The following is a 26,037-nucleotide window of genomic DNA, read 5'->3' on the forward strand; positions in this document are numbered from 1 at the left end:
ATCCAGCCGCCGCACTGTCAGCCCATCTCACTCACCCCTTTCAGTGTGGTGTAGACTGGCACATTAATATTCTTATAGATCAACTGGGTGAACGGACCTGCCGCTGGATACTGGGGTAAGTTGGACCCTGCAACAAAACAGTTTAAAATTATTTTCATTTACTGTTTAGTTTTTAAAGACAAGAGCGTAGCACATCATTTATAACTTAAAGGAAAACTATATCACTTTTGCTAAACAGTGGCCACTGGCCACTGGCAATTACAGAAAAATGTTGAATGCTAATATGTAGTGCAACAGCATAGACTGTATATACAGATGGATGTAGCATCCGTGACGTCACCCATAGGTTTGTGAAGAGCAGTTTTGAAGCTCAGAGTGGGCTGCTCTGCAATCGCCATCTTGGCAGTGCCTGACTCTGCTGAACTTCTGACTACCCCAAAACTGGGCAGAGAGATGTAGCGTGTGTGGAGCCAAGTCTTTGATGCATGCTAGTTTGTGGCAAGGAAGAAATTAACTATAGAGACCAAAAACCATTTTTTTGTACCAGGCTGTAGACAAGTTTATTTCTGCTGTAAAGATGGGTATTTCAACATGGGAGTCTATGGTGATTGATTTGCTTTTGGATCCAGCCTCCAGTGTTCATTTGAGGAACTGCAAGTTTTGTCAGTGGTTGCAACTTGTGCAACAGTAGCATACCAGACCTATTGAGGCTGCAGCCTTGTGATGAACTGAGCAAAGGTGGTATTTCATTTGTAAAAGGGATCCACTTTAATTTCACGCACACTTGAAACAGCGTTAAAGCTTTTGAAATAACTGCTGGTGAAAAAAAACAGAGAACAACTTATCCCTGGTCTTTTTTTTGCCAGAGATCAAAATCCTCAAATAACAGATGCACCCTAAGGCACAAACCTAAGAGGAAGCTGAATGAGCTGAGCAAGCTATGACTTAATCCACAACAGACGTTTGGCAGCGGCTACATGTACCTGGCAGTCGGGAAATTCAATAGTCAGAGAACTGTCAAACCTCGCTGTCTGCAACCCGACAAAATGGATGATGTCGGAACAGAAAGCACAGCAGTAATTACACCCAGACCACGTCCTTTCATTGCAGCTGATTAAAAAGCAGCCTCTCCCTCTGCTCGTCTAAACCTCCCTCCTCCCATTTTCTTCCGCAGGTCTTTAAAAGCCCCCATCTGCACAGGTGTGTGGACCCTCGGGCCAGAGGAAGTGACATCAAAGGCAGCAATGACAGATTCGAACCAACCACGCTCACCCCCCCACAGCAGCTTAAGCATCAGCTGAATGACATGTCACTTCACAGTACTGACTCATCTTCCACACCACAGGCAGCACCACCCAGGCTCATGACACACACAGACGCACAAGCACGCACACACACACACAGGCTTACACACAGCTTTAGCAGCTTTTTGCTGTCTTCTTCACTGCACCAGTGAATGTTACTAGATTTTGAATGTGGATGACTAGTTTCTTGTTTCTGGCTGTGGGAGACTCACCTCGTCCGGGGCCCCTGGCTCCAGGACTGGCCTCTGACACTCTCATTCCTGACTTAGCCACAGCATAGATACGACTTTCCTGCAAAAAGCAAAGCAGTCTGAAATTTTCTTCTTAACTTCTCTTCAAAATTCATCACAAATCGCTTTAAGGCAGTGCAACACCATGGCATCCACATCTTCGCTAAATAAATCTTTCAAATAATAGACGTTTTGGGAAAAGTGCATGTATTTGCTTTCAAGTCAAGAGTTTGATGAAAATATCAACACAACTGTCTCCACTATAAATACATTAATTATTGATATATTGAATATGAAGTAGTTGACTAGCTAACTATATCATCAGCACCTTTAAAGCTCACACATGAACATGTTACATGGTCTCTCATACCCATGAAGGGAAGCGGTGTAAAGGAGGCGTTGGCGGCTTGAGAATATCTGGATCCAACCGCTCCAGTTCTTCTGCAAGCCCCACAAAGGAGACTCCATCCCGGGATGACTCCTCTGATTCTGACCCTTCCACCACCCCGTCCATGCTGTCAGGAAGCCCATCATCAATGTCTGTTTCTTCCACGACCTGAGAGAAGGGCGAGGTTGTAGTGCCGGTGCTCTTAAGAGTGGAGGAGGTGGAGGAGGGGGTCATGATGTCTATGTTAACGTTGAGGTGGTGCAGTCTGTCCAGGCTGGGCTGCGGCTGGCTGTAGTGCTTCTTGACCAGCTGGATGCTGTCTCTGGGGGTGAGCGGAGTTCGGACTTTGGGTAACGTCATGCTGGTGCCTGACTGGTGAACCAGAGTCTGTGGAGGGTTGGGAAAGGGGTTGTTGGTGGAGGGGGAGCGCGACAGAAGCGGGCTTTTGGGTGTTACTCTGATGGATGACTCTGGGGAGCTTGGTCCGTGGGCCATCTCATAAGCGGAGGATGAAGAGGAAGAGGACGAGGACGAGTGAAGGCACTGAGAGCGGAACTTGCTGTTGAGCTCGTCAGAGGAGTTGTCTCTGTCCGAGCATCCCGCCTGACCCTCTGCGCCCACTGGGAGTTCTGGTCTACTGATGGAAACAGGGCTGCTGGGACCCTCCCTGCACCGACCCTGAGACAGAGCATCATGGGCTGCGAGGTCTCCGAGGCAAATCCCTACACTGACCAGTTCAGGAGGCCTTTTCACATCTGAGAGGGGAGAGAATCTGTTAATTAGATTTAAGACGGCCGACATACGATGAAGGAAATGATGCTGAATAAGCACTCAGTGTGTTCTGAACAATCACACATAAATCACTGCATCTGCTGCTGCTGACAGAGGTCTGGAGGATTTGATAGTGTGACCAACAAGCATTGTGAAGAAAATATGAAGGTTTGGAAGACCCTGAACATATCAATCAGTGGTGGGGAAGTGGTTTATGCTGTAGGAGTAGTTTCTGTGGACATGTTCTGTGTCCTCCACAAAGGAACAAGCTAAAATAGGCAGAAACTAAACAAAAAACTATTATGAAAACACCTTTCAAGCCTACAAGAGGTGAGGAACTGCTGCTCAAAGGGTGGATTATTGGTGGATTTGTCTTTTAAGCAGTAGATATAGATTCAATAATTACCACCAGTGTCTGCAAAAGTTATTTATAAAAGTAAAAACCAGAGCAGGAACCAAACAGAATTTAGCATAAACTACTGCAAAAACATGCTATGGGACCATGGTTTGTGATATCAAGTATTAGCTAATAAGCTATTGTATGTTATGCTACAGATGCTATACTGTTTCTCCATTTTAAAAAGACTAAACCAGGCGCATTTAAGGTCAGCAGGATATTTTAATAACTGGCAGAATTTTACCCAAAAATGACACCATAGGACTTTGAAACCTACAACTTAATAATAAAAAAACGCCAAAAGTGGCGAATAATGGCAAACAAAGATAATTGAAAATAATCAAAAGATGATATCTGACACCACCAATGAGCAGAATGAGATACTGGTTAGATTTTGTTGAGCCTCCCAATCAGACTCGAGGTCATTCCATCATCACTGGTTCTGCTCCCGCCACATGATCAGCCCAGCTTGAGTTAAATAATATTGCTTCAAAAGCTTCCTGCCACCCACCCCAAGATTAAATGAATGGAGGGCAGCACACCTGCTGGCAAGATCTTGATATTAGAGGCGGCTCCACGAGGACCTGTCTGTCTCCAGCTGTCATCTTGGGCGGGTGGCGTTCCGGGGCAGCTGGGAGGAAACAAGGGGCTGTTGGGCACCAGGTGGGTATCCATTACAGGGGAGGTGGCAGGGGATCCTGAAGATGCAGGTTTCTCTAAGAGTGCTGGAGGAGAAAGACAACACCGGTAACTCAAGCTCTTCTGAACCACAGTGCTGGGAAACTACCAAATAGATTCATTCTGCACTTTTCTACACTTATCTGTAATACTGTTAATAACATACTCTTATTCTCTTCATCTAAATGCTAGTATTTCATACAAGCAAATATATTATGTCCACATGCACAGTGCACGACGACTCCATCTTTTAAATCAAACTGTTTAAGGAGTTCAAAGTTTTGGGAAATACTTTTATCCTTGCTAAGAGTTAGATGTGAACTTCGTATCGCTTATAATCAGTGTGTAGTGCAGTTTTCTGAACACCTACAGCTATACTCACATTGTAGTTTGTCCTGCAGCAGCATTATTTGTTCTGTCTGCTTCAAGTTGGCCATTTTCAGCTGCTGGTTCTCTTGCTCCATCTGCAACAAGATACATAAAGAGTACATCCAGAGTAGCTGTTATTATCTATATACACCAATTATTGTGACAACTATTTCATTATGGAGTTTTGTAGTAGTTTGTTTTGTCCTGATCTGAAAGCTGACATCATGACTCATAAAACTGCTTAAATTCATAAAAGCATAGGTTGACATGTATAAATGATCAAACCTGTGTATAAACAGGTGTAGATCATACATTTTTAATCATATAAGCATCTGTTGTTGCCACAGATAATGTCTCTCCCTCAGCAGGGTGAGGGTTCAGAGGCTCTGACTTCAGTCAGGGGTGTATCTTTACATGTTTGAGCTTACCTCTCTGAGCTTAAAGGTGACCCAGTCTTTAATCTTGGCAGCCTTTTCCTCAATAATTTTTGCCTCCTGGGCTCTGACTAAGATCTGTGGTGAGAGAAAACAGGGTTTGTGGATTATTTCAACCTACATTTTATGAACATAAATGGACATTTCTTGTTCTTTATCCGATGGCTCCATCCATACCTGTTTTTCCAGCTGCATCTCTAATCTCTTTATCGCAGCATCTTTTTCCTGAACCTGATTGGTCAGGTCTTGATACTTTTTGTACAAAGAGCTCTCGGATTCGCTGGTTTGTATGTTTGCAGACTTCAGCTTTTCTTCCATGACATGGATCTGAAATGCATAATTGGAGGAGTGAATGCACAAACATGGCCAAAAGACAGCTCAAATGTTCACGGTTCGTTTAGTCTTGATGGGCAGCAGATAAAGCCAAGAGGAAAACACAGAGGATACTTTTTGCCAGCTCTGATGTGAAAAAAAGCTTCCTAAGCTCTTAGGTATTTCTTTCTTAAAGAGAGGGCACCATTAAATTACCACCTCCAGTAAACACCTGGAACAGCCAGTAATGACAGCAAATCGGAGATTAAACCCAACAGCAAAGGAGACAGAGTGTGTGTGATATGTATGAGGTTTCTTATCCTCAAACCACACTCTCCTTTTGTTAACTCACATCAAAGGCTGACTAATTAGTGGTTAGGAGTCCAACAGAAAAAACACAAAATCCAACTAAATATGTGACTTTATGGATCCCAAATATATGATCTCCTGTTACATCAGCCAGTGTTGAACATGAAAGTTCATTCTTGAACTTGGAAACTGTAGTTTTACAGAAAAAAAAAACATTAATTGAAGATCAACTTACAAACTTATTCTGGAGCTTTCCACCACAAATCATGGCTTTTCATAACAGCTGGGCTTTGCTGTCAAGTTTTGCTTTAACACAAACTTGGCAAACTCTAATCGCTGAGAAAGACTGTGAGATGCAGTTGAACGCTACAGAACAAGCTAAGTTAATTCTGGTCAAAAGACTTGATGAATTGAAGAAAAATGTAATGAATTTTAATTAAACATTCAGTTCTTCTGGAAAAAGATATGGTCTTAAAGGATGTTACAAAGATTAACTTTATTTGAAGAATTTATTTGATTAATGGTTTGTTTTCTATTTTTTAAATTATAATTTCGGTTTATTACATCTTCAATCTTTTTTTGATTTTTCTACCAAAGTCTCATAATGCTTTAATATATTTCTTTACATTTTATAGGGACAAGTACATAGCATGAAACAATGCCTCATACCCAGAATGGACTTTAAAATATATGAAACTCAACTGTGACACACATATAAAACAGCACAAAAGTACAATTATAATCAAAGTAAAAGTGATATTTCACAGGCCGTGTTCAGAAGGATGAGAACTGCCCCTCTACCTGTTTCTCGGCGTTCTCAGCACGCTGGTCGGCCTCTGTCACCCTCTGCTCCAGCTCCTGCATCTGTAACAGGGACAGAAGAGGTTACCACAGTTTTGAACACAGTTCAGTCAGTCTCTCTATGGGATGCTGGGGTAAGGGATGAAATCGGGAAAATCATGGAAAAATCCTGAGCTCTCAAAAACTCCTGAAAATGGAGACGGACTCCCTCTACTAGTTACATTTACCTACAGCTCAGAACTACAGGTTCTGGCAAGACACGTCCCGTAACCTGCCACAAAAGGCCCAATTAGACCACCTAACCAGAAGTCTGCCTACACACACACACACACACACCTACAGACTCATGACGACACACTTAATCCTTCATAATCACTGTTGCTGTAGGGAAAGTATTTAAAAGATTAATGTGCTGGGAAGTTTTAACAGACAAGCTGTGTTAGGAAAGCCTTTCTAATCAAGAAAATGTTGCTGAATCAGAAATAGCTTCAACAGAGTGGAGAACAATGGAGGGCGATATGAAGTCAGCAAGGAGGAAAGAGGGTCAAACATCAGCCAAATCAGAGAAACAGAGAGAAGACGCAGCACAAGAAGGAGAAACACTTTACTGTTTAATCAGGAGTGGCACTTATAGTAAGAAGGACACAAAGATGGTGTAGAAGCAGCAGAGAGGCTCTCAGAGGAGGCTGAACATCTTTCACACTGGCACTGCTGGTCAAACAACAGTGTGATAGAAGAATGCTCGTATGTGTGTGCACAAGCTTGCGTCACCTTTTGTGCAAGCATGCATACTCATGCTTTCAAAGGCAAACACTGCCCATCCTGCAAGTATGCACAGATCTGCAAGTACCCTCTCTCTCAGCAAGACACACACACACACACACACACACACACACACTCATGCATGCACAGAAATACCTCCAAATGCTTTCACACACACCAGTTCAACAGAGGATGCCCTTTCTTCTGAGTTCAGTGACCCAGTTGAAAGGAGAGCAAATATACTAATGGATTCACTCTGTTTGAGAGATACTTTTGAATTCCTCCCGTCATCTTTGTTCCCCTTCCTTTGTCTTTCTTTCTGCCGTCTCGTCACCTCCGTAAAGGCCCCTTCATTCCCAGAATCCACCACTCACATTATTTGAATGCTTCCTCGCAGCCAGATTAACACTCAGTAAAGCCAGAGCATATTTGCAGGGGGAGGCGTGGGCGGAGGTTGATGGTTAGTGGTTGGATGACTCCTCACCTCAAGGTCAAAAGCTTCTGTTGTGAGTCAGAGGTTTTACCGAGCTTGAGCCAGAGAAGAGCAAACAGAATTCACTCTGCATTCAAAAAGGAAAAATAGGACGGGCGAGCAAGTACTTTAGGTGGATATAAAGTACCTCAGAGGTCGCAGGGTTGGACCGATGTGACGAGTGGTCATCGGAAGAGGCCATTAAACGGCTTCCAAAGCAGCCACATCCCATTTGGAGGACAAGTTAGAGGTCAGGAGGTTGAGGCATTTTTTTTCAGATGATCCAACTAACTTTATGCAGAGAACAGCTTGAGCTTTGCAATCCATGTTTTCAGCACATCAATACCATCCGTCATGTCCCAAATTCCATAATTTCATTTTTCGTACAATTGTTATGTTGTTGCAATTTTTTATACAGTTAATCTGTCAAGATTTAGATTGGTTTGGTCAAGTCTTTATCTGTACTAGTGACAGAAGATAACTGTTTATTCACTGGCTGACTGTTTTTATCCCTCAATTTCAGCTAAGTCACTCAACCATTGATTCATTACTTTCAGCTAAGATGACTTACTAACTGATTTTCACACTCTCAATAACAGGTTGTGTTCAGGTTACAGCTGACTCAATATGTGGATATTTGTTTACATCAAAAAGTAATCTCTGTTTATAAAATAAGTTCAGTCACTTTAAAATATTTGCAGATACCCCCCTGACAACTACAGACACAGACCTGGTTGGGAATCATTTGTTATATATCATCTCTGCCTTGAGATCCCTCTCAGTCTGGGCAGGGTGACCTGATGCGAACAAACTGCCCTCTACAACCTTTAGTTTATCAGATGTGGATCCAGAGTGTGGAAGACGGTGTCAGGACACGGTGCAACACGCTAACTTCTGCTGTTGAGACAGCTGAAAATGGATGAGACGGGGGTCATGTTTCGCAGAGCGGCACATTAGCAGTTGGAGTTGTTCCCTTAAAGGATAAAAAAGCCTTTACACTATATTTTTCTCTTTTGTCAGCCAATTCACAGAAACCCTCAAATGTGCTGTGAGCCAGACTAATGTGTCGTTGGTGTTTTCATGGGATTTATTGTCATTGATAAAAATATAGAATCAGTCTTATCCTTTACTGCATGTCTGTTAACTGAAAATAAAACTAAAAACTGACAGAATGATGGTTAATCTTAATCTGTGTAAATTTGTGCTAAAGCTTTGGAGAATAATCTTGTAAGGAAGCAGGGTGCGTCCCTCTCTGCTTCTGTGTGGAATTCAGAGAGACTGATAGTATCCATGGAGGTAGAGATAAGCTACAGACACCAGATCATCAACAGATGTGTCACAGCTAAATATCTGTTCTTTGTTACCACCAGAACCAGACTGACTGAGATCTGATCCTACAGATCAAACTCCCCTGGTGGCCTGATTATTTAAATCTGACAGCACAGTTTATTAGTATATTACGCTCTATCGTTTATTTCATCTTGTCAACAATCACACTGTGTTTGGTTTTGATATTTTTGATCATATTCACATTTTAGGCCTATATATTTATTTTGTTTGCAACTACAGTTGAAAAGTGTTTTCTATTTACCTTTTTATACTTTATGCTAATATTTTGATACATGCTTAATTGAAGATTTGCTAAGGTTCTAAATAAAAATGATCAAATATGACCTTTTATTTGTTGAGTATAGAATTCAATATGTTAATGAGAAATAGGCCTTTTCATGTGGTAGTTTTACGTGAACTATTTATTCTTTTAAATTATGGAAGAGGTGCTTTATTTTGATATTTTGGTCACATATCACAGTATTTTAAATAGTAGAGAAAGTAAAGTTGGTTTCATTGTGAAGTATGTGTTTCCTGAATGTTCCACCTGCCTCTTCAGTCATTAACTGATATGTGATGCTTAGTAATGACTCTTCATTTAATGAGTAATGGCTCAGTGAATGTTAAAACCACTGAAAAAGAAACAAAACACAGAGTTTAATTAAGGCATGGATACACACACACACACACACACACACACACACACACACACACACACACACAAAAGATGATGGCTCAGTGATTATCTATTAAATCCATTTTAACCATTAAATAGATACAGATATGGAGCAAAGGGGAGGGTAGAAGAAAGCTGGCTCTTTCATAACCCTCAGTAAAAGCCAAAAAGCCTTAAGGTGAAACACAGATTAAGGCAGTTGAACTATTAAAAGCAGCTGATCCAAACAAATCCTCTCATGAAAATAAATATTTATACACACAAATGTGAACCTTGTGATCTTTCTGCAGGGCTCCTCGCTGACTGACACCACTGGCCTGAGTGAAATAACAGTGTGTTGCTGCTCGAGCCACGTGAGGCTTATGGAAGAGATTAATCTAATTTGTCCAGTATTAGATTAGCCAAGTAATGAAAGGAAACCTTGAAGTGGGAATACCACCCAATTTAAAAATTCCTCTGAATAAGGTATTTCGATATTCTGGGACAGAGAATGAAACCCTAAACCAGAGTTTCTGGATTTAATTCCACATAGCTCTGATTCCCAACAGTCTCAATGAGGATTCTGATGTTAAACCATTCTTGTTAACCTCATCTCTTAAAAACTCTTCTCTGGGTTCTTGTTTGGTTATTTACTGGGTCCTGGATGTTTTGATTTGTTAAAATATCATCTCACATTGTAATGAGGCGAGTCAGTTCTAACTATAAAGGGTTCATTTTCTCATCAGTGTGGTCTATTGAATCTTGCGCAGTGTTGTGGTACTGCACCCCTTCTTTAAGCTTTTTCAGTATCTTCAAATATTTCCTGTGTATTGTTTTAGCAATGCTAGGAGCACAGTGCTCTTGGGCTTTTACTCTGAAATATCTCAACAACTATTGGAAAGAATAACGTGAAGTTTTGTAAAAGTATTGTTGTTCCCAGGAGGATGAATCCTGCTAAATTTAGTGATCCCACCACTTTACTTCTAGTGTCAAAATGACCAAATACCACGTCAGCCATTTGCCTGATAAAGGCCCAGTCGGGTTGAAACCTTGCTGGTGTCAGTGCCACTAAGAGTTAAAAATTAGAGAACACAGCTCTAACTACTCTCTAGTTTTTCCTCTAAATCAAACACAGAAACCAGAAAACTATAATTTAAATTTGTGATGTCAACAATCAGTCAGCTGTTCAAACAAAGAGGGGACGGATTTAGCTTGACTTTTTATTCCCAAATTAGTTTTTTCCATAGTAAAGTTGTGTCACTTCTCTACCAAAAGTAAACCAAATGTTCTCACCAGGCACGTTTCAGATCTCATCTTTAGTTTTTTTCTACAAGGGGGAGTTTCAGTTTTTATAGGTGAACAGCTGAGAGCTGTTTATCGCACTTTCCCAATCCACAGTAAAAACTCTTAAACTGAGTAATCGTCCTGTTACACTCCTCACAAGGCAAATGGGGCATCTCCCTCTCCCTCTCCTCTGCCTCACTCGCAGGCAGCCTCCGGAGATAAATGCCATGTCACAGGCAACCACGTCAGCTTTTTTTTTTTTTCATGTTTTTCCATACCAAAGTGGGTCAATGTGTAAAACACTCCTAACTTGGCAAGAGAGGAGATGAAGAGCGTGAAGCAGTCTTTCCAAACAGCAATAACATGACGGAATGGTAGTCACTCAGCACCCCACCCCCCTCAAAAAAAAAAAAAGATCAGAAAAACACACTCAGCAGCACGGGTCTCCACTTAAACTCCAACTCAGCATTATGTGTGTTTGTGTTTGTGTCAGAGTGTGTATGCATGTATGTTTATGAGATGGAGTTAAAAAAACAGAGTGAGAGGTTAATCAGCCTCAAAAAAAAAAGACTTGAATCTCCTTTTCTTGTCAAAATGGACAAAAAGGAGATAATAAATATTGTGTATGATTCATAGTACTGTGTGTTTTTAGAGAAAGGGAAGAAGAGTAATTAGTCAGTTTTCAAAATGAGCAGTAAAACCAACAATGCATTAAAAATCAATCTGCCTCTCAGTACATGTTGACGTTAATACTGTGGCACTCAGCTGGACGCCCATTTGTTCTGAAACCTTCAAACAAAAACAAAAAAAGCAGCTCACAAATATTTACATTCATTTTTAAAGCAGCTCAGTAACCTGGGCACTGTCGTCTTCACTAAATGTTACTCATACAGGAGAGAACAGTGAATTTGCTGGGGACTGTTTTTTGCTGCGGACTGATACATATGTGGTGCACTAGCATCATTTATCACCACAATCATGAATGTAGGACTGACCCAAAACAAACTAAATTCCCCATGTTCATTATTAGACTGAACTGCCATTTTGCTTCACTTCATTCATTCAGTCTGACATCGCGTAAATAATCCAACTAATCAATCAAAATCGAGTGAGCTACCCATCCTGCGTACTTAATTCCCAGTCGTTGCTCCTGTAAGAGCAGTTAACTTAATTTTTTGCACAATAATCACAGAGATATTCTGATTTCAGGGTTGTTATTTAGCAGGATTTTCTTGGCTCTTTCAAATTCAGTTTTGAATATTTCAGACATTTCAACTCAGCCAGGATACGTAGTTAAGGGACATTGTTTCTGTCTGGACTTGTTATGGGTGTAGAAAAGTTTAAATTAAAGTTTTGATTTGCCCATGTTTATGAACAACAATGGAGGTCTTAGCCACAGATGAATTAACTGTATCAAGCTTTGGCCACACAGGCTTGTTGTTAGTTTAGGTCTTATCATAGGAGTTAGTGACAATAGAAACCTAGAATACCACCAGCTGCATCCCTTAATAAGTCATTTATGTTTTGCAGATCAGAAATAAGTTACAAGAACTTTTAGGATGACAATTTGTGAGAAATCCCTTTAGCTTGTGTTGGTCCTCCTCCAAGATTATCACAGTGGAATCGTTAATCACTGACCCTCTCTCACTGTCAGAGTTATAAATGTTAGCATGAATGTGTGTTTGCGGGCGTAAGTGTGCTGCACGGGATCTCAGAGGAGCTGGTCTGACAGAACCTGACAGAGGACACAGCAGGGAGTCGTCCAGCTCTTATCAGCCACCGGGTTATGTTTGGACTGTAAACATCCTGCTGACTGACTGAATGAACCACTCGACTGCTCCAGAATTAGAGATGATACACAGAATGAACCGCTGTGACACTCCAAACAAAAGCAGCTCCAAGCTCTGGGAGTCTACGAAGAGCAGCCAGTTGCAAAGCTCCACAGAAACCCAACTGAAAACTGTAGAAACGTCAAGACAGGAGATGAGTTTTTCTGCTACTGAACTCGTTCCTCTTTTCTCTAATCCAAACATTTCCGTTTTACCAACAAATCTTCAGAGCTGGACTGAATTTCCTGATGAGAGTTGATTACTTTCCAGAGTGTCTGGTAGTCAGGCTTTATAACAGCCACAACTTTACAAGCATTTGGCCGGCTGCTTGCGGTTACTTCCCCCAACCTGAAGGGAAGCACCAGAAGTGATGAGTTAAACCTTAAATATTCATTTTGGCTGAAACTGTAGCCAACCACTGATGACACAGAGTGAGTGGACCGACTGTTTACCAAATAAGCTGAGTAATCTCATCTGTCTTTACGCTCACACATAAACACACAGTCATCCACACCTGTATTTCTAACTGATTCGCATGCTTTAGTTGCTTCCTCATGCAGAAAACACTTGAAAACACCAACAGAAGAAGAAGAAGAAGAAGAAGATAATCGGGCAGTGAGATCTGCATGCCGTTCGTTGGAACATCTAGCAGAATGTCTCATTTTGAAGATGAAGGCGGCATGTCAAGTTTAAATCTAATTTCCACAGTAGTACTATGTTCAAATGGCCCAAATTCAGTTCATATTAAGCTCTCCATGCCAAAGCGGTGCCAGATGAAATCATGAGGCAAAACATGTGATACATTTTGTAGCTTAACTTCAACATCTTATACTTATTGTACCATAGTTTTTTTTCTGTACTGTCAAAATTGTGACCCATTAATTATTTTTATGACACTGAGGTACTGAGGTAAAAGAGGAGATTTTTTTCCACATAGTGGCTGGCTTCAGGAGTTCAGCACACTGGACGAAGTTTATCTTGAAACTACATTTCCCATGGGAATGTTGTGGGATCCTCCATGAGAAGCTTAAGGGCGTTTCCGGTGAAAATGGATTCAGGGCTGGTTCGCTTCCACTTAAACCGAACAGATCTTAAGGTAACGACTGGGTCGCACTCCCCACTCTCTTCAGGACTGGGCTGCATCGGCTCTTTTGTAAACCAATTACCAAGTTTGTGTTTAAAATCTCTCCTAATTTCTTAGTAGCTACTAGCTAGTTTCAAAGTAGCGAGTTACTAAAATGTGCTGGACCTTAAAAACACAAAGACTTGGGTCATGTGTAAATCAGTTTCTATTAAAATCTGTAGCCATGTTCAGTCCAAAACAATCAAAGTAAAGTCACTGGTGCATCACGATACATACAATACACACATACACTAAAATTACCAGTAAAACCATCTGTGAATAGTGGTATGGCAGCATTTTAAGTTTGGAGCGAATGAGAAATAATCCAAGAACACTAACATCACCAACATTGTGCAGTTTAGTCATTGGTGGCATAACATTTTGTAATTTGAGGTATAGTAATTTATTTTACTGAAGAGTATTAAACAGTATTTTGATACCTGTTGGGTGCTTGCTAACTATGTGTTAGCTTTCAGATAAGTTTCAGTTAGCTAAGCAACAGTTACACCTGTAACATTTTCTGAGTGTAATTATTTAGTACTAACCTGCTTCTTACATCTGGTTTAAGTTTGAATCTTCGAAGAACTGAAGGTGTGGTTCAAGGAGACTAAATCATGAAATCTGTACAAAATCCCTTCCTATCTAATATATTGTGTGCTACATTTACCCTATGCCATTTTATTTGTGTCTGAATTCTGAGTGTGAAATGTATCCACTATATAGTCGGGCTGTCACTTTTTTCAACACCACTAATGTGGTGTTGTACAACTGGGCTGAATATCCCTGCATATCAATCTTTCTGTCGTCTTGGTGATGGCCTCTTTTCTGTTGAGGTTCCTGAGGATTAGTGCGTCTAAAATTCAGCAGGCAGACACAGTCATACAGGTGACGTTGTTCGACTTGCTCTGGTGCCTATGCTAGCTGCCACAGGGCACCACAGCATCAGGTGAGATCCTGAGATTTTCCCCAAGTTTAAACAAATGTCCACATTTCAAATAAAAAAGTGTCAGACCTACGATGTAGTGCCCTAAAAAATACACACAACAGAATGAAAAAAAATGTAGTGCACATGCCATGGATACTACTAAATTCATCATACTTTCTGTTAACAAACTCACAATTTAGTGTGTCGCATTGTATAGATGTGAAGATTCCCGTTGTGTGACTCTGCACCTGTCAGTGCTCATACCTGTAACTGTCTGACATCTCAACTGCTGCATGCTATTAAGTCATCTACTGAATGTCTGTTATATAGAGAGCAGTGAAAGAGTGAGAAGGGGAGTGATTTCAGACACAGCTTCTGTGTGCACCCTCTGCTCACTATACTACCCACGATGCTTTTCTCTCTTACCTTCTCTGCCAGCAGCTCGCGGATTTTCCCTGCCTGAAGCCGGAACCTCAGCAGCTGCATCTCCAGAGCGATGCAGCGTTTCTGCCAATCCACGTTGGCCGCTCCAACAGCTCCTGTCCCGCCGCTCTCCAGCACGTCGGCCATGGCGAGGATTCAGAGCTCTGCCTCTGGACTCAGACCGAACTGAAAGACACAAAAGCAAGTAAAATTACTTTATATCAGCCCCAGCTTTTCCTGTGATGCTATTTCCTCGAGTGGTCCAGCTTCTGTTTTCATTTACAGCACAAGAGAAGAAACAAGTGATTTAACCTCTGAAATGCTTGCCTCCGACCACACTTCCCATGATTCACTGAGGAAATGTGAGTAAAGCACCACACTAATGATGAGTCCACAACAACATGAGTTTAATGAAAGTTTCCTCTCACTTTCTGTGTTGCTCTGTGACACATAACCACAGAGAAATATGTTCTGCAAACGCTGAATGATCATACATATACTGTACACGTTTTATATACAAAAACACACAGCTTAGAGAGACAACCACAGGCTGAAACCTTCTTTCCTTTTCGTTCCCGGGCTCTCCACATGCCCACACACACTGAACAAAACCTCAGCAGGGAGGCTCTGTGTCAGTGGGGGAGTTGGGTTCATGCGTGCCGGCTCCCAGGCCTGCCAGCTACAAAGCAGGTCAGCACTCTGTTTTTTAGCCAAATTACCTACTAACCCAATCCCCTGGTCTCTGCCCCCCTCCCCACCCACAACTCCCTAGCCATGCAATCCCTTCTTAATTACAAGGCAGGAGTGAAACGGGATCCTGTGCGGCACAATGGTGTCTTTCTGCATGACAGTCCCATCACAGCTAGAGAGGGGGGCCGACAGCTCGCCTCGGCAAAGAAAGGAGGAAAGAATGTGTGAGGATGAATGGGCAAAGGGCTGAATGTGGGAAACTGGGTCTCTGAAGTTATTTTTACCTGAGGAGGATTGACTAGTGGCTATTTTCCTCTGGCAGGATTCATTCACAAAGGTTAAAGCCAGTGTGAAGTCAATAAAAACCTGATTAGCCTGAGATAAAGGTGGCAAAACTTCAGAGACTGGTGATGATGTTGAGATGTGTTAGTGAAAGTTTGCACATCATTAAGTGAAAATGAAATTGAGTGAAGTTGGAGGTAGTTAGAAAGGCTCAGTATTCAAACAGAAAGACAGACAGACTCAAAGTGCAGCCAGACACTGTCAGCAGAACAGCAGACGTTCAAAGTCCAGCAGCTATAACTGCACCATGGCGCTCCCTACAATTAGCATGCTCATAAATACAGGCCTAGCAAACAAATTACAGAAGTCATGCATGTGGAGGTTTCGCCAGCCGACCGCTTTACCCATGCTGGACAGTCAAGGTCCAGCTACCAACTGCTCTTTCTCTGGGGCAGACCAGAGCGCATGAAGGTCAAGTAAAGCAGGATTCTGGCGCAGGGACAAGAGGAAATCAGTCAGTTTGAATAACCTCTGCTGGGCCACACTGGGGCAAGCCAGGACAGAGGAGGCCATGCCCTCCTCCAGGAGCTAAAACAGCTTGGTGTAAACAAGCCATTTGCTGGTTAAACACTCTCAGCACCACCACGCTAATTCTCCCCCGGAACAATTCCTGTAGCACTCCCTGCAAGTTGGAAGTTAGAGCTCATGCCAGCCGGTGCCAGGAACCGAACTGATTAATCAACAAGTGCAAAGTTAAACTTTCTACTGAGCAGGACGAGGAGGCAAGGCAATCAGAGGTTACAGGAGGCCAAGTCTCCTCTCAGCTCACTGCATAAGGATAAAATCAACCCCAAAACACCATCCTGTCAGGAATGAGGTCATTTGCACCATGTGTGTGGGAGTATTGTAACCCAATGCTCCACTTTTGTTACAGTTAAGATTTAAACTGGAGTCATTTTCTCCTTTTGCATGAGCATAACCCTCCATTGTGGGATGGTTTATAGAAACACAGAAGACCATTTTCCACTGGGTCTGCTGTTATACTTCTGCTGTATCTTGTCTGTCTGGCATATGCCAATGTTGAAAACATTCAGGTAGGAGGGGAGAAAAAAAAAGTCAAGACAACAAAAATAAGCTTCCCAGGGTCTGTGGGGCATGGTAGATCCATGTTTGGGAACACTGGGGCCACCCAAAGCGGGCGGGCAGGGAGGTGCATCAGAGAGCTGAAGCCCATAATGGTGAGTCTTCGCCTGGCTGCAGACAAGCACGAAGGCCCTGGGAGCTTCTCTACTTCCATCTAGCAGCAAGAGCCTGCACGCAGCCACAGCCAGAGCAAACACTGGGGAAGACGACTGAATGGAAACACCACCGCAAAGATCCCAGCAGCATAGTATCTACCACAGCCATCGCCGACAACTGCTTTCTATTGACGGCACTGACAGTTATACTGCATTATTCCGCACACCGAGTGAGATTTGATATCCAGCAAGGAGAGTTTTTTTTTTATTCGAAATGTGGAAGAGATCACAGATTGAAATAAAGTTGTTTGGATGGTGCGGCGTGTGATGTTTTCTTTTCTAGTTGTGCGACTGCACCATTGCCATTTCTTGCTCAATAAAAGGATCGGGGGTGTGCGCTGTTCTTTGGAGGATGCGAGGGAGCACACGAGCAAGTCTCAAGTCGGCCCTTCCATTGACTGGAACATCCTTAATCACCACATATTCAAACACACTCTCCCCCAGCCAGCCGTAACTCTTCAGCACTTGCTTACCAGAGCACGGACAGACACAGATGGAGATACACACAGAAATAGATTGGAAACAGACACACACGCATACTGACACACTGCTGAGCATGCAGCTGTGGTGATGTAAGTGATTAGGTGGTTCAGTGATATCATCCCCACCAGACATTTCAAATCCCCACTGTTGTTGTCTCTGCCGAGGTCCAACTTGGCTTCCCCCACGTTTTGCCCCCCCCACACACACACACTTCAAATAAAAAAGTCTCCCATCAGACAGCACAGGAGCATGTGTGTGAATCTGGGTCAGTCACCACGGATTCGTGTCAGCGTGGCAGATCTCTGTGTGTACAAAAGGAGACATGGACAAATTATCTGAGAGCATGAGGAGTCAAGTATGGGTGTGTTAAATATTGCCTTATCTACTCCTCCGCGGCCCCATATGTTTAACAAAGGGGGACCTCTGTCGACTCCCATCCGGCCAAGTAGCCCTCACACTTTTGTTGAAACTAGTGCTGCACTATTTTGGTACCATTTTACAACTACAGCTGGGACGTACTCCTATAAATAAGGGAGGGAAAGCTCCAATACAGCCTCACATTTCTTGACCTTTGATCCTATTCTTAAAAAAACTGAGAGGTTTATGTCACTTGGTGCAAAAGGAGAATGTTTTAAAACTTTATAAATAACAGCATTTGCCCTAGTTTCTGTTGTTATCTTACAATAATTCAGCCTTAAAGGGCAATTTCAACTGAGGAATTACTCAGATCAGATATTCAAAACACCGTGGAGGTCGATGCGAATCTTCAGCTTACATTTTAAATTGTGAATATATCTCATCTTAATCCTCCCCCCATTTATCTTCTTATCTATCTTGTCTTACTCCTCCTCCTCTTTCTATCTGCCTCACCTCTCCTCCTACAACACTTCTCACTTTCCATCCTCCCTCTCCTCCTGCAGCACCTTTCCCTCCCTCCTCCTCCTCCCTTCCCTTCCTCCCTCTTCCCTTCCTTCCCTCCTCCTTCCCTCCTCCTTTCCTCTACATCCTCTCCTCCTCCTCCTCCTACCTTTGCCGCTGCAGCTCTCTCCCAGCGCAGGTTAATGACAGGCCTCAGAAAACTGACCACACTCATTATCAGTCTCAGCTTTAAATACAGGCCCTGACATTCCTCCGTACTGAGGTGTAAACATCTACCTCAGCAGCTCTCCTGTCCTGCACACACACACTTCTAAGTCTTGACTCTCTTGAAACACTGCGGGGCATGGAGAGAGGATATGTTTTGGGAAAACAGTGGCATGAGTTACAGTGAGAGACACCGCTAACCGTACAGTGTGACACAGACTATATATCTTCTGTCCATGTTTTAGCTTGGGAAGGTGTTATATAACAGCTATGGCTGCTACATCAGATTGATGTATGGAGCAGTGTGGACCATTATGATTTCTCCAGATGCATGAGATGGATGAGAAAAATGTGCAGGTGTGGCACACATATGGTATTCTTTTAGGATTTTAGACTTGAAATAGCTTTTAAACTGTTGTTAGACTCCGAGGGTCAGCAGTGGCCAAGAATTTTGTCCCAAAAAGGCCACAGGGAACAGGTGTGCCAGGCCCGCTGCTTGGTAGAGAAGCAGCAACCGTAAAACCGTGGGTCAGCAAAAAAATAGTTCAAGCAGGCATCAGACATCTCTCAAAATACATACCTGCAGCTGTGCTGCTTCTGACCCAAGCAACCTCCTGCGTCTCGGTTACATTTATCCCTCATGTGCATTCAAATCAGTGTTAGTAGTGTAAAATCAAAGAGACAATCGTTGCTCCTACAGCGGAGCCCCTCACAGCTACTTTACCTTGTGACTTTGATGTCCCCCCCCCCCTCACCCTCCTTCAGTCGGGTTTTTCTCCGCTTACCTTCCCCGGTAATTCGTCGCAATTCGGCTCATAACTTCTTCTTCCCTCCGTCGACTTCCTCCTCAGTCCCGCCGCTCATTCATTCCTTTTCAGCGTTAGATCGCGTCCCGGGCCGCCGCGTCCCCGCTGCTGTCCTCCGCCTTCTGTGGAGCGCAGACTTCAGTGGGACTCACTCACAGCTCCATTCAACAGACTCATCCCATATTCCTTTAAAGGGCCCAAAGCAGGATCAAATTTCGTCAGGAGTCAGCCCCCCCCCCCCCCCCCTATGTGCAGGAGCTGCTCAGGATATTGCATTAAGGCTGGCCCGGGCTTTCCCTTTAGGATGTAAACACAGTCTAGTGAGGATTTCTTTGTCGCTCCTGCAGTTTTACACACAACCAGAGTTATTTCATAAGCTGGAGAGATGTAACAGAAAATACTCTACAGCTGAGTGGGAAATCATTCGTAGATCTTTATTATCTATAACTATTTTAGCTATATTATGGTGCTATATGAAAAGTGAGCAATGTCAGTATGTTAATATGCTGATGTTTAGCTTGTGCTGCTGTAACATTAAACTTTCAACAAAACTAAAACATAAATGTTATTGGTTTGACAGATACTGAGTCAGAGTGTCACAGAAAATAAAGAAGAAAACAAACACGTTCATATAAACAGGAATAAATTAAATAATAAAAAAGCATTTTATTTATGCATTTGCTTTTACCCTTTAGCAAGTTCTGGACCGATTAAAAGTTTGACCTGATGATGATGTCAAGAAATCACCCACAGTTTTAAGATTAATCCTGAGGGGGACAAGAATATTTGCACCAAATTTCATGACACACCGTCTGATAGATGTTTAGCTATTTCAGCCAGGACCAAAGTGGTGGATTGGCATTGCTGTCTCTGGAGCCATTCAGCTAGCATTTCTAAAAATTCACAGAAACACTTCTACTCCTTCTCCACAACTGAAAATAATGCAAAGAATCTGAATATCAATAATTACACAGAAAAAAAATGTGTGATTTTTCATTTTAGTTGTCTCCTACTTCACTGGAGAGTCCCTTCTCAGATTATGCTGGAGTTTTCAAACTTCCACATCAAGGTTGTGTGAGTTGCATACTGGACCACAGTTAGCTTCTCAACTGGTTATGTCCACAATCGGATGAACCTGTTGGGACAGTTTGGGTGAAAATGTGCGGTTGGAACCCCATCACACATCTCTATGTGCATTATGTATGAACACTAACACCCTAAATTCCCATTTGGTCCAGTGCAACCAATACTCCTATGGTGCATCACACTTAAGTCATCTTTGTTTGTGATTTCATGAAACATAATTTCATGTAGGAATATGCACGGCTTTACCTTAATATAAACTAAAATAATAAAACTACATTTGACACGGGACCCCTCTAGAAGACAAAACCACAACATTATAGCTAATAGTATTATAGCTCATAATGCTAGTAAAGCCAAATTGCTGGTGTACCCTTACAGCTTGGTGATGTCAAAAAAAAATCTTGCATGTATACGACTTAAACTCAGATTTAAGGTGAGAGATTTTCCCCCTTCGGCAGATGAATGTGAAAACAGTCTTCTAGTATCAAACTCTCCACAGACAGTGTGTCACATACTGCACAATGAAGCTCAAACATCCAAGTCCAGCAACAATAAGGAAAACACATTTTTGAGCTGCTGCATGTTTAAGTAATTGGAAGCAGTCTGTATAGCTATAACCTTTGATTAAAAATCATGAATTTAAAGACCACCATGAGCGAGCACTGGTAAGTCCAACTTCTAGGTTTTAAGTAGCCTAATTACAGATTGTTTGTTTATTGGCAGGGTTCGCAGGCTGGGCTTTACTGGAATCAGAAGTTGTTAAACCACCGTTAGGAGCTTTGCAACTGTAATGAATCATTATCTGGGTAGTAAAAGAATTGTGAGGGGATAATTTGTGAAGGTTCGAGACCACACCAACATAATACAAGTGGACTCGGGTCTCAGATCCCCTTCAGAGCTCTGGCCTTCATTCCCTAAACCTCACAAGGATCCCCTCGTGTGTCAGAAATACTTCAGAGTCAAGCAGCTTTAATCAGTGTTATAGTTTGGAAACAAATGGGGCCTAATCAGAGGAGCAGACTTGTGGCCCTGGTGGGAAGATTGGTTTCTTCTCTGTAGTCTTTGGACATCTCCATCTGGAGCATTTTATAATGTCTGTCTGAGCCTCTGAGTTGCTGCATGTTACACCCAAATAACCTATGATATTTTTTTACTTTTTGCTTTTGCATTCACATAACATCAGATACTAAGTCATTTTTCAAGTTTCAAGTGTCTTAGTATGATACAAACATTCAAAATCTAATTATAATATGGCCTGAAACTGAATGATGGCATGATTTTTTTAAGTTTGCGTGTTAATGTAACAAGCATGCAGTGGTGCGACACACCCTGATGTGTCCACTGACTGAAGTTGTCCCAATGCACAAACACAGACTGAATGCATGAAGACAAAATCAGACACAGACAGACAGACTATTGCACACAAGTATCACACCAACTTCTTAGCTGCTGGTCTGTGCAAAAATCTGGCCTAGTTGCTGCGTGACATGGAAACGAGATCCCATATTCACATAAAAGCAGCACAAAAGCATTGTCCAACCTGCTTCACAAGACTTTTGAGATGAGAGGCAAAGAGACGCTAAACTTATCAGAGTCCATCCTGAGAGGAACATAAATGGACGTACCAAATTTCTTGACAATCAATCCAATAGTTTTAGAAACATTTCACTCAAAACCACAAATGCGAACCAATAAGAAGTCAGGGGGTCACCACAGTCACAAGCAACATTAATGTCTGTAAAAAAATTTCCATCAAAATGTTTGTTGAGATATTTCAGTCTGGAACGAAGTGGACCAACCGACTGACACTGTCACCAAAGTGCTGCTAAAATGTCTATGTTTAAAATGTCTCTTGACCCACATTTGAATCAAAGCGTATCATAGTGATAAGGTTTATAATCTGCTCAGACAATATATGAAGTGCAACATAATTTAGACGACTTGAGTGTTAACCTCAGACTATTTGCTGGCTTTATTCCACTGTTGACTATTCAGGGAAAATGATTTTGAGTGGGTTGAACTGGTGACTGGAGTGTTGTTTTCCATTCACAGCACTGATATGGCTCTGGATGCCTTCTCAAAACTATCAGAAGTACTAAATGACTCTAATGGGTGTAGCTTTCACAGGAACACTGTAACAATGCTGAGAAATACACCCTGCTATGTGAATCAGTTTTTTTTACTGATATGATTAATTGCACCTTTCTGAAGAAAACGTTTCTAAATTCCATCCTGGAAGGGGTCATTTTGTAACTGGGAGGGGCAAGTTTACAGCAGGGATTTCAGTGCTATAGCTGGCCAGGCTAAAGGCTGTGCCTTGTGTTGCACAATAAGTCAGTGCCTCAGTGCTCTCAGTCAAAACAACTGGTGTCAGGCCTACATGGTTTACATGCCGATTCTCGGGCACGGCTGGCAGTGCTGCGAGGGGGAGGCAGGACAGTAGAGAGGGAGCTTAAGGCCAGTTTCACCAAGTGTTTGCAGATTAATGTGTGTTCTTACAGCTATTTAACCTCCAGAGCTGTGTGATGACCCAGACTCTGACCGGGTCACTGAGCAGAGCTGGTTAGACCCAACTGACCCATTGTATACCAGTGGCAGAGCTGAGAGTAGGCGCTGGATGACAGTGCATTCAGAGTATGACATACTGAAGACTCATTACAGCAGACAGCAGGTTGACAGGTGAAAGAGCAGATGATGGTTCAGTGACTGAAACTGTCATTGAAGGATATTTATAATGATATAACAAATGTTGAGAAAACACCAAAAGTAGAAATAAATTGATCCTTCAATTATTTTCTGTGTGGCCAGAGCCTCATACGGCTGATTTCTCTCTCTTATTGTTGTCTAAAAGCTATTAGAAACCCATCAGAGAGTGACAAAGTTGCTGTGGCTGACACATTCCTTCATCATGATGAACATGGGCAATGTAATTTAATTTAGGTCCATTTATTACACTGCTTCTGCCGTAATTACTCACTAACACATCAAATCCACAGCTGGAAATAGGCCTTAACAAAGGTACTATTTCTTCCTGATTGAGTAGTTTTTACTAAAAACTACAGTGTCCAGGTGTTTAGGGAAACTGTTACTTTTTTTTTTTTTTTTTAAGTCAAATTAAAATATAACTTCATGACTTCATGAGTTTGCAAACACCCAATACAAAAGTTTAAAGAATTCTCCCCTTTTAGAATATTGCCTGGCAAGATGTGGTTAGGTTTAAGGAGATACTGTGGCCGTGGTGAATAAAAAGTGAATAAAAAGTCCTGCAGGTCCAATGCAACCCTCTGCAACCTGACAATCTGCCTCGCTACATAAGGACAAAGGTCATATTTCTTCATTAGCACTGAACTTGGCTTTGGGCACAAATCTTGATGTGCAGATTTGTCTACTACTTCTTCTTGGGGTTACCATGAATTTATATATACATCTCACGTCAGCTGAGAGTTTCTTCTTGTTTGTTTGTATTTCTTGAATGTTACAATAGGAACTGAGAATATGAAATCCATGTCTGAAATCACACTCTGGGTCCTTTGGGTTCCTGTTGTATCTCAGGCGATAGCCTGGATCCTTCAGTCTACCAGTTTCAGAAAAAATCTTGACGGTAGTGGGACAGAATCAGAGGGTACAATGACACAGACTTGTCAGGATTGTTTTGTTCCATAAGCCACAACAAAACAAGGAAAAAATCTGCTTTCAGTTTTCATTTACTTCAGATCCAAATGGAACAGACTGGAGGAAAAACTCAAACTAGAATCAGTCCTTCCAGTCTTGTATTTAAAAGCCATAATTTTAGCAAACACAGCAGTTGAATATAGATGTTTTTATGATGACTTTGCTTGCATTTTTTATTTGACCAAAGCCTCTTGAGTTTGAGTTATTCTCTTGTTGTTATGTGTTTACTTCTTGTATTTTGCAGATTTTCAGCACTGTTCTTGAGCTGTAATTGACCTTGAACATATAAAGAAACTCCCCGCAACATAAATAAAGACGGCTGAACTCCGATGTCAAAGGTTGGTTGACTGACTATTGACCCATCTCCAACAAAGATGCTGCTGGTGGTTAGAAGCTTCTCTGTGGCTGTTTTCTGACCACTTGTCTTACCCATCACAACAGCACTGAAGCAGAGCATTGCCCCTTTTTTTCTCACATGTTGACTGGTTATTTAACTACTAGGGATTTTGTTGGGCGAACAAATAGGTCTCCTTTTCCCTCTCTGATGTCTTTTGAGCATTTTATTGCCATTTGGCCAGCCGTGCTGGAACCACAGAGGGAGTGGAGCATGATGGAAACTCCATATAAAAAGAAAATAAACCAAACTCACTTTAACAGCAACGTTGTGAGAGAGGGGACAGCATCGTGGATGAGAGATGTAAAGGATAACACATTTGACACTGGAGGGAGGTGATGAACATACATTATGAGTTTTTATGGCGGAAAAAACTACTCACCATTTCATTTTTTCCCCCTCTGTGATAACAAGACTATTAACTCCTCTCCCCTTTGCCTCTTTCTCCTCTCTATTTCTTTTCACCAGCGTGCTTCCTCTCACTCCGTGTGTGGTCTGCTTGGTGAGCTGCAGCGTGGCTTCATGTTTACAAAGGCTAGTGTTGCAGGCAGGGGTCATCTCTTTTTTGGTCACTGCCGTCAAAAGAAATAGTAGAAAGTCCTTACAGTATTTACACTCCTATGCCACGCATGGCTTGGCTAGCTTTACCCAGTACCCAAGAGTACAAAACCACCCAAGGCTCTAGTTATGACCCACTGTTTGGGTCAGCGCACCCAGAACTAGTTCTGTTGGGTTGTTCAACCACACAGGAAATCTAAAGTGTTACTAGTTGTTCCGAACGGCCCCAATGGAAGGCGAGGTGAGAAGCCAGTCTTGTATCAAAGTCTGTTCCACCTTCAAAAAGTGTTTCCCTCTCAATAAGGTGAAGCTTTCCAGACCACTGTTGGGGTTAAGGCTTAGGTTAGGTTTTGGTTAGGTGTAGCAGAGGTAAGTGTATAGGTATAGGGTCAGGCTGGGGAAACACAAGCTGATGGAGGAACTGACTTTGACGCAACACCATGAGAGAGCTGGGGGAGACGTAATATCGTTGAAATATGGGGATAACGTTGTATATTTCAGTCTCTTCATACTGTTTCACTTGGTTGTTCAAATGAAATGTGACATAAATAGCTGTGTACACTTGCTAATCACTGTGTGAAGTGGGTACAAATGTTGGATTATAGGTTTAAAAAAATTACAGAAATGGTCAGATAAAAGCTTCCCTGACATGATGTTAGAAGGGGAGGAGGTTTCTGACCAGCACTTCTGATGGAGTCTACTGACCCCTTTAGTTTTATTATTTAAATTTTACTGTTGGATTATTTACCCAAACTTAAATACTGTATGACATACTGTGTCACCTGTCAAGTTTCCATTCAAATTTAATACAACTTTTAAACAAATGCCCAGGAAATGGACAAAAGAAAATGCGTATTGAAGTGCATTTCCATTCACTACTGCTATGGGAA

At 42.1% G+C, this 26,037-nt stretch overlaps 1 protein-coding gene across 1 annotated transcript in view; it reads right to left on the minus strand.

The window, feature by feature from the left end:
* plekhh1 (pleckstrin homology domain containing, family H (with MyTH4 domain) member 1) overlaps positions 1 to 19,602 on the minus strand; it is a 32,034-nt gene extending 12,432 nt beyond the window's left edge. Inside the window, exons 1-10 of the mRNA XM_071498498.1 lie at positions 19,417 to 19,602; positions 14,799 to 14,981; positions 5,994 to 6,056; positions 4,749 to 4,898; positions 4,566 to 4,649; positions 4,151 to 4,232; positions 3,633 to 3,815; positions 1,905 to 2,677; positions 1,517 to 1,595; positions 36 to 127 (exon numbers count right to left, since the gene is read on the minus strand). Coding sequence (XP_071354599.1) covers positions 36 to 127; positions 1,517 to 1,595; positions 1,905 to 2,677; positions 3,633 to 3,815; positions 4,151 to 4,232; positions 4,566 to 4,649; positions 4,749 to 4,898; positions 5,994 to 6,056; positions 14,799 to 14,942 — 1,650 coding nt within the window. The 5' untranslated portion in view covers positions 14,943 to 14,981; positions 19,417 to 19,602. The remainder of the gene's footprint in view (positions 1 to 35; positions 128 to 1,516; positions 1,596 to 1,904; positions 2,678 to 3,632; positions 3,816 to 4,150; positions 4,233 to 4,565; positions 4,650 to 4,748; positions 4,899 to 5,993; positions 6,057 to 14,798; positions 14,982 to 19,416) is intronic.
* Between the last annotated feature and the right edge of the window lie 6,435 nt (positions 19,603 to 26,037).

Source organism: Trachinotus anak, unplaced genomic scaffold (genome assembly GCF_046630095.1).
Source record: "Trachinotus anak isolate AG129_WGS33_773 ecotype Australia unplaced genomic scaffold, CSIRO_AGI_Tana_v1 ptg000015l, whole genome shotgun sequence".
Taxonomy (NCBI): domain Eukaryota; kingdom Metazoa; phylum Chordata; class Actinopteri; order Carangiformes; family Carangidae; genus Trachinotus; species Trachinotus anak.